Below are 8,997 nucleotides of genomic sequence, written 5' to 3' on the forward strand. Positions count from 1 at the left end.
CAATGTTCTTAGTTTTAGAGACGTTCAGAACCAGTTTATTACTGGCCACCCATTCCAAAACAGACTTCAACTTTTTATTAAGGGTTCAGTGACTTCATTAGCTGTGGTTGCTGATGCATATATGGTTGAATCATCAGCATACATGAACACACATGCTTTGTTTAAGGCAGGTCATTGGTAAAAATAGAAAAGAGTAGAGGGCCTAGAGAGCTGCCCTGCGGTACACCACACGTTACATGTTTGACATTTGAGAATCTTCCATTAAAGAAAACCCTTTGAGTTCTATTAGATTTGCCATATCGTAGATTCAGAGCTGAGGTTAAAAGCCATAACACATACACTACAGGTCAAAAGTTTTAGAACACCTACCTACCTATTCAAGGGTTTTTCTTTATTTGTACTATTTTCTACATTGTAGAATAATAGTGAAGACATCAAAGCTATGAAATAACACATATGGAATCATGTAGTAACCAAAAAAGTGTTTAGCAAATCAAAATATATTTTATATTTGAGATTCTTCAAATAGCCACCCTTTGCCTTGATGACAGCTTTGCACACTCTTGGCATTCTCTCAACCAGCTTCACCTGGAATACTTTTCCAACAGTCTTGAAGGAGTTCCCACATATGCTGAGCACTTGTTGGCTGCTTTTCCTTCACTCTGCGGTCCAACTCATCCCAAACCATCTCAATTTGGTTGAGGTCGGGGGATTGTGGAGGCCAGGTCGTCTGATGCAGCACTCTATCACTCTACTTCGTAGTAAAATATCCTCTACACAGCCTGGAGGTGTGTTTGGTCATTGTCCTGTTGAAAAACAAATGATAGTATGGTAGATGGTAAGGTTTATCACTGCAGAATGCTGTGGTAGACATGCTGGTTAAGTGTGCCTTGAATTCTAAATAACTCACAGACTGTCACCAGCAAAGCACCATCACACCTCCTCCTCCATGCTTTACGGTGGGAAATACACATGCGGACATCATCCGTTCACCCACACCGCATCTCACAAAGACATGGCGGTTGGAACCAAAAATCTCCAATTTGGACTCCAGACCAAAGGACAAATTTCCATCCTTACTTTAAAAAAGTGAAAGACTAAACAGGCCTCCAGCAGAAAGTAAACAGCAGCTCTTTATTTCACAATATCATATACATTACCAAAATAATCAAACAGCACACATTTCCTTACATGTCAACAAACATCATTTCTTTCTTGTAATAGTGGAGAGTTAGTTGAATAGAGTTTATTTCATGACCGAGTGGCTCATCTGTCTACAGTAGGTATTTATCCAAACATGGTGTCTTGTTTTGACTCACAACATCCTCGCTCAAACCATTGATGTCACATCTGAAGGAAAAACAACCAAAGACAAGGTCAATTCATTTGTAAAATAACAATCTGCAAATCATATTCCAAAACAGTTAGGGCTCAGAAAAGGATAAATACTAAGTTGATTTAAAAATTAAATAAAACAAGCACATGCAAGACACTGAACAAAGCAAGCACATCCATGTCTTGCAGTGGTCAACCGATTATGATTTTTCAACGGGGATACCGATTATTGGAGGACAAAAAAAAGCCGATACCGATTAATCGGCCGATTTTATTAAATTTTTTACATTTGTAATAATGACAATTACAACAATACTGAATGAACACTTATTTTACCTTAATATAATACATCAATAAAATCAATTTAGCCTCAAATAAATAATCAAACATGTTCAATTTGGTTTAAATAATGCAAAAACAAAGTGTTGGAGAAGAAAGTAAAAGTGCAATATGTGCCATGTAAAAAAGCTAACGTTTAAGTTCCTTGCTCAGAACATGAGAACATATGAACACTGGTGGTTCCTTTTAACATGAGTCTTCAATATTCCCACGTAAGAAGTTTTGGGTTGTAGTTGTTATAGGAATTATAGGACTATTTCTCTCTATACAATTTGTATTTCATATACCTTTGACTATTGGATGTTCTTATAGGCACTTTAGTATTGCCAGTGTAACAGTATAGCTTCCATCCCTCTCCTCGCCACTACCTGGGCTCGAACCAGGAACACATCGACAGCCACCCTCGAAGCAGCGTTACCCATGCAGAGCAAGGGGAACAACCACTCCAAGTCTCAGAGCGAGTGACGTTTGAAACGCTATTAGCGAGCACCCCGCTAACTAGCTAGCCATTTCACATCGGTTACACCAGCCTAATCTCGGGAGTTGATAGGCTTGAAGTCATAAACAGCTCAATGCTTGAAGCACAGTGAAGAGCTGCTGGCAAAACACACGAAAGTGCTGTTTGAATGATTGCTTACGAGTCTGCTGGTGCCTACCACCGCTCAGTCAGACTGCTCTATCAAATCATAGACTTAATTATAACATAATAACACACAGAAATACGAGCCTTAGGTCATTAATATGGTCGAATCCAGAAACGATCATCTCGAAAAAACAAGACGTTTATTCTTTCAGTGAAATACGGAACCGTTCCGTATTTTATCTAACGGGTGGCATCCCTAAGTCTAAATATTCCTGTTACATTGCACAACCTTCAATGTTATGTCATAATTACGTAAAATTCTGCCAAATTAGGCGGCCCAAACTGTTGCATATACACTGACTCTGCGTGCAATGAACGCAAGAAAAGTGACACAATTTCACCTGGTTAATATTGCCTGCTAACCTGGATTTCTTTTAGCTAAATATGCAGGTTTAAAAATATATACTTCTGTGTATTGATTTTAAGAAATGCATTGTTGTTTATGGTTAGGTACAGTCGTGCAACGATTGTGCTTTTTTTGCAAATGCGCTTTTGTTAAATCATCCCCCGTTTGGCGAAGTTGGCTGTCTTTGTTAGGAAGAAATAGTCTTCACAGTTCGCAACGAGTCATGTTAGCAGGCAATATTAACTAAATATGCAGGTTTAAAAATATATACTTGTGTATTGATTTGAAGAAAGGCATTGATGTTTATGGTTAGGTACACATTGGAGCAACGACAGTCCTTTTTCACGAATATGGACCGCATCTATATGCAACGTAGGACACGCTAGATAAACTAGTAATATCATCAACCATGTGTAGTTAACTAGTGATTATGATTGATTGATTGTTTTTTATAAGATAAGTTTAATGCTAGCTAGCAACTTACCTTGGTTTCTTACTGCATTCGCGTAACAGGCAGTCTCCTCGTGGAGTGCAATGCAATCAGGTGGTTAGAGCGTTGGACTAGTTAACTGTAAGGTTGCAAGATTGAATCCCCGAGCTGACAAGGTAAAAATCTGTCATTCTGCCCCTGAACAAGGCAGTTAACCCACCGTTCCTAGGCCGTCATTGAAAATAAGAATGTGTTCTTAACTGACTTGCCTAGTTAAATAAAGGATAAATAAAGGTGTAAAAAGAAAAAGAGAGATATCGGCCAAATCGGTGTCCAAAAATACCGATTTCCGATTGTTATGAAAACTTGAAATCGGCCCTAATTAATCGGCCATTCCGATTAATCGGTCGACCTCTAATGTCTTGTGTTGAAAATAAGCAAAGACAAGTCTTAACTTCTGATCTTCTAGATCTGTCAAATACTGTATCTTATGGTTATACCACAGAATTGTAGATCACTCCTTTGAGCAGAAATTGAGTAGACTTGCATGTTCTATTTATTCTAAGTCATTGGTTTAACCAAGTGTTCTGTGATACAATTGGGTGTTCATAATTCCTAGCTACCAATCATTAAGGAGAGCCTTACCGTGTGAGCCCTTGCACTGTTTGAGCGCCTCGTTGAAGCCCTCACACAAGCTGAGGTCAGCCTGAGTGGTGGCGCAGTCCAGGAACTGTCGCACCTCAAACATGCATGGGCCCGGCTGGGATGAGGCAGGTCGAGGGGCCTCCTGTAATGGCACGGACACACACTTAATAAGTCACCTGTCAAAGGTACTGTAGACATCTGCATTACCATTAACAAGCACTGATTTGACTACAGTGTGACAGACATTATCTAAATCTCCATGCCATCTCAGGTACATTACGCAAGATATCCACCTGCTCTTTATATCTATGATATAGAAGAAGTGCAATTGTTTGATCGAAGAATTAACATATTAAACACTGTTGAAGCTATAAAAGTGCTTGTTTACTGAAGAGTGACTGGTTCCAAGCTATATTCATATAAGCTATATAAGCTATATTCATGTAAAATAATTTCTGCATAGTTCACCTTTAAACTGATTCTGCATAGATTTCATAGGACAGTATTGACAAGCTAGCTTAAAAATGTTGCTTGTGTATCTAGAGCCTTCCTTTGCTATGGCTAGTCCTACATGATATTCAGCATCCAAAACCGCAAGGGCAGGTTGACATGATTTAATACTTAGCACAGTCAAATTCATAAACTATAACATAGAATCAATACAACAACCACTTTTTGGAGTCATGTCACTTTTCAAGACATCCCATGCTTCCTTTAAACAATAGATCCTTCATTGTTTGCAACTATTAGGCATAGATATTGTAACACTGTCAGTGCCAGATGACGCTCTGTTTTCGTCTAGACTCAATGTCTGACATCAAGGAGTCTAATGTGACTCTTCTTGGGCGGCAGGCAGCCGGGAAGCTAAGAGCGTTAGGCCAGTAACTGAAAGGTTGCTGCTTCGAATCCCAGAACCGAATAGGTGAATCTGTCTGTGCCCTTGAGCAAGGCACTTAACCCCAATTGCTCCTGTAAGTCAGTCTGGATAAGAGCGTCTGCTAAATTACTGAAATGTAAATGTAGCTAGCATGAGCTCACTTAGCCCAAACTCCTTTCTTCAGCTTTCTAGGACAGGTCTAGTTCTATTTTCAGAAATGCTATCAAGAAATCAAACTGCAACATATCAAACTGCGACGTCACATTTTTAAATACCCAAGATCTCTCCATCTGTTTTTTGCACACTTAAGAGAGAGTTCTTTCAATTCTTCAACCACACAATACTGAATGTCCAACAACGCTGTTAGGTTCAATTTTAAAATACAATTTGAAAGCTGAAGGGTCAAATCACTTAGGGCAGTAGCTTATCTTCACCATGGCTGCCAAAGTCAGTAATGCCTCTTAGAGACATCCTCTGCTGTCCAACGGCCACACCAAATGTAGTACTGTCAGAACAGACAGAAACAGTACATCTTATTTTTGGCTGTTGTTCTTTCCAGACAACATACCTTTTTGTCAAACAAATTGAATGTAGGTAAGAATTTGGGAAGACCTCACCAGTACAATGTCCCAACCTGAATAGACCAAAACTTCCTTCTAGTCCATTGCTTTGGTGAAAGCAATAGCCTACGGTGAAAACTAATCTAGTTCTATCCCCTGTCAATGTTTCTGAAGAATAGAAAGACATTTAGGAGTATTGTAACACTGCCTATTTCCGTTCACAGTTTCTCAACAGCCCCCTGACCTGTTCACCTGGTATGTGCTGGCGGCGGGTCTGGCTGTCTCAGGGCTGCCACCACTGAAGGCGCCAGTGATGGCACTGCCCATGACATGGCCCATGGCAGAGCCCACTGCCACCCCGGCCGCGGTGGTGGCCATCTGGGCCATTAGGCCGGGTCCTTGGGGTGCGGCAGGAACAGCCAGGGCTGACGGGGCTGGAGCGACTGGGGCCGGGGGATGATAGGTCGGAGCTGAGCTGGAAATATATTTTAAAAACACAATGAAGCCAACATGGCCTTTAAAAACAGAACAGCTACATAACTATAGGGGGAGGGGGGTCAGACTGATGCAACATCATCGCTCTGACATCACTTGCACTGATTACAATTGTTATTTTGTTGCATCAGGCATCCCTGCACATCACCTGATACATTAGTAAGCAGCTGAGCTCTAATCATATAAACCCAAATAGATTACCATAATCTAGGATGAATACAGGCAAAACATCTTCTGAATGACAATAAGAAACATTTATTGAAGTTGAATGGCATAACTTGATATTTGGCTTGTGCAAACTTCACTAGGAAATGTTGACCTACCCAGTGCCCTTGGGGTCAATAACTGAAAAATGACAGGACCTCTGCTATTAGGAGAAGTGTAAAAGTGATTTGGCAGTAGATTTAGGCTGTATTTCTAAAACAGTTGTGTGTCATCCAATTACAATAGGTATATACTACAATAACCAGTAAAATGCTACGCAAACGAGGCTGTAACTTTGTAATTAAACCGTCATCTGAATCGGTTGCATAATCGTTGAAAACACATTACCTGGCTGGTGCCGAAGAACGACTGGCACTGCGACTTCCTCTTGCCATTTTTGATGCAGATGTTCTTTACCACTTCAAGCTGTTTCTGCCAGGGTAAACTTGTCGTCGTTTATATAAAGAGTCTTCTTCCAAAGGCTGTTGTAACGTGATTAGGTCTTGATGACAGCATGCACACGTACCAGTGACCTTGTGTGGATTGTCTGGAGCGCATGCGCATGTGTACGAGTAGGTATAACTAAAAATAACTTTAAAATGTGATTACCGATTTCCTGGAGTTCAGTACAACGATGCATTTTTTTTTAAATCACGTTACAAACAAAATAGGTACTTTGTTAATTCTTAATTCTAAAACTCTGACAACAGTTGTAGAGAACAGGTAAACAGATTATGAACACTTTCTAGACGTTTCTCTGACTGCATAATAAGATTAGGCAAGCATGACAAGCTTTCAGTGACATTCCAGTGTCCCCAAATCTCTGTTGAACTAGCCAATCCCTTACAAAAAATGCAGTTTTGAAACTACAGTAAAAGTGCAGTAACTGCAGTCGACTATAGTATTTTGTACACAGTAACTGCAGAATAACTGCAGTTGAACTGCATTCTAATTGCAGTACACTGCAAAACTACTGCAGTAACAAAAACGGTGTTCTTTTGGACGCAGTATACTGCAGTTATACTGACTGGTCAACAAAGTATCTAGCTACACATACATTTTCATCAGAACCACATGCACACTAATAATTTGATATTAAACTGATTATGGCAGTAGGCAGATTATACAATAGTCATGTAACCACTTAACTCTGCTCATTTTAATCGGTGTACGGGCAACATCAAAGTAAGCATACATCCATTAAACACATGGTTTTCTGAGCAATCTTTCTAATTATTAGGACATATAAACACCTTAACCGGCGTTCCAGCAGTGTATTTGATCTGCGCATGTGCTCGCACCAGCCGAGCGAGCCTCCCTCTTTAACAGGATCGGTGGGTCCCCCGCGGTACAGTTGAGCTAACGTAGGCTAATGCGATTAGCATGAGGTTGTAAGTAACAAGAAGATTTCCTAGGACATAGACATATGTGATATTGGCAGAAAGCTTAAATTATTTTTTATCTAACTGCACTGTCCAATTTACAGTAGATATTACAGTGAAATAATACCATGCTATTGTTTGAGGAGTGCACAGTTATGAATTTAGAAAGTTATTCATAAACCAATTAGGCACATTTGGGCAGTCTTGATACAAAAATTATAACAGAAATGCAATGGTTCATTGGATCAGTCTAAAACATTGCACATACACTGCTGCCATCTAGTGGCCAGAATCTAAATTGCGCCTGGGCTGGAATAATACATTATGGCCTTTCTCTCGCATTTCAAAGTTGATGGTACAAAAACACCGCATGCTTTTTTCTTTGTATTATCTTTTACCAGATCTAATGTGTTATATTCTCCTACATTCATGTCACATTTCCACAAACTTCAAAATGTTTCCTTTCAAATGGTATCAAGAATATGCATCTCCTTTGCTTCAGGTCCTGAGCTACAGGCAGTTAAAATTTGGGTATGCCATTTTAGGCGAAAATGGAAAAAAGGGACCCTTATTTACGCGAGTTCGGAACATTGAGCTATAATAAGCTTCCTAACAAGTGGTTGTATGGGTTTTAGAAGTAGTTTTCACATATAAACTTTATATGTCCGAAATCAGAATAAAATATGCTTCACAAAAATAACATGGTCGCTGTGGTAGAACGTCTATTTTGATTGGCGATTTTCTGCATTTTCTGCATTTATCAGCGTGGCATCAGGTTGCCTGATTTCAGATGTGTCCATGTAAACAGGATTATTAGGGAAATCGTTATTCTTGCAAAGCATGTAAACGTTTTAATCGAACTATTATATTAATCTGACTATCCACAATAATCACATTATTGTGCGCATGTAACCGTACTCATTTTACTGTAGTCAAATAGGAAAATCTTCAATCGGTCATTCGCTGATGTATTACCTTTGATGGCCACATGATGACGCTGAAAGTCTAGCGGAAAATAAGTCAACCCTCAGCAATTTATCAAATTGTGATTAAACGAAAGAATATGCCATTTCAAGGTTCTGTAATATAATAACTCCCAAGTTGTTAATTATCATTTATTTGTAATATGTGTGTTCTGTAAAACTCTTATTGAAGCATATCAAATCAAATTGTATTTGTCACATGATTCGTAAACAACAAGTGTAGACTGACAATGAAACGCTTACTTACGGCCCTTCCCAACAATGCAGAGAGAATAAAAAAATAAAATAATAACACGAGGAATAAATAGACAAAGAGTAACGATACCGTCGCTATGTAGACAGGGTACCAGTACCGATTAGAAGTGCAAAGGTAAGAAGTAATTGAGGTAGATATGTGCATATAGGTAGGGGTTATGTGACTAGGCAGCAGGATATACTGTATAATACACAGTAGCAGAAGCATATGTGATGAGTCAAAATAGTTTAATCCATCTCAATTAAGCACTTGTTTTGTTTATAGAAACCCATAATGAATGCGATGTTTATAGTGTGCTGTACTGCAATCTTGGCCAGACAGAAAAATAACTACACTAAGCACATATTGTATTAGGAGAAGGTAGAAAGTATGGTTCAGTATAAACACAAAGAGTGATGAAAACAAAGCGTTCCATTAAGGCTTCATCTTAAGCATGGATGGCTTGTAAATATTTTTCCATACATTCTTGCAATTTAAGCCTCTGAGGTGGTGGTGAATGCCT

The 8,997-nt window shown here is 39.2% G+C and overlaps 1 protein-coding gene across 2 annotated transcripts; it reads right to left on the reverse strand.

Annotated features, from left to right (window-relative positions):
• Positions 1 to 484: 484 nt before the first annotated feature.
• On the reverse strand, positions 485 to 6,439 carry chchd10 (coiled-coil-helix-coiled-coil-helix domain containing 10). Of its 2 annotated transcripts, none has more exons than XM_071351215.1 (4): positions 6,223 to 6,437; positions 5,428 to 5,650; positions 3,739 to 3,880; positions 485 to 806 (listed from the first exon to the last, which is right to left on the reverse strand). In XM_071351215.1, exons 1-4 carry the CDS (start codon positions 6,267 to 6,269, stop codon positions 799 to 801), a joined length of 420 nt encoding a protein of 139 aa, XP_071207316.1. In that variant the 5' UTR covers positions 6,270 to 6,437; the 3' UTR covers positions 485 to 798. The 2 variants fall into 2 exon arrangements, with proteins under 2 accessions (XP_071207316.1, XP_071207315.1); XM_071351214.1 differs by lacking the exon at positions 485 to 806 and adding an exon at positions 1,116 to 1,350 and having other exon boundaries at positions 6,223 to 6,439.
• Between the last annotated feature and the right edge of the window lie 2,558 nt (positions 6,440 to 8,997).

This window comes from Salvelinus alpinus, chromosome 18, assembly GCF_045679555.1.
Source record: "Salvelinus alpinus chromosome 18, SLU_Salpinus.1, whole genome shotgun sequence".
NCBI classification, from domain to species: domain Eukaryota; kingdom Metazoa; phylum Chordata; class Actinopteri; order Salmoniformes; family Salmonidae; genus Salvelinus; species Salvelinus alpinus.

Bases quoted from the DNA above. Each gene is read 5' to 3' on its own strand.
- chchd10 (XM_071351214.1), bottom strand. From the start codon at position 6,269: ATGGCAAGAGGAAGTCGCAGTGCCAGTCGTTCTTCGGCACCAGCCAG. The intron at 5,651-6,222 runs GTAATGTGTTTT...ATATATTTCCAG, and splicing joins CGTTCTTCGGCACCAGCCAG to CTCAGCTCCGACCTATCATC. The intron at 3,881-5,427 runs GTGAACAGGTCA...GTGCCATTACAG, and splicing joins CCGCCGCCAGCACATACCAG to GAGGCCCCTCGACCTGCCTC.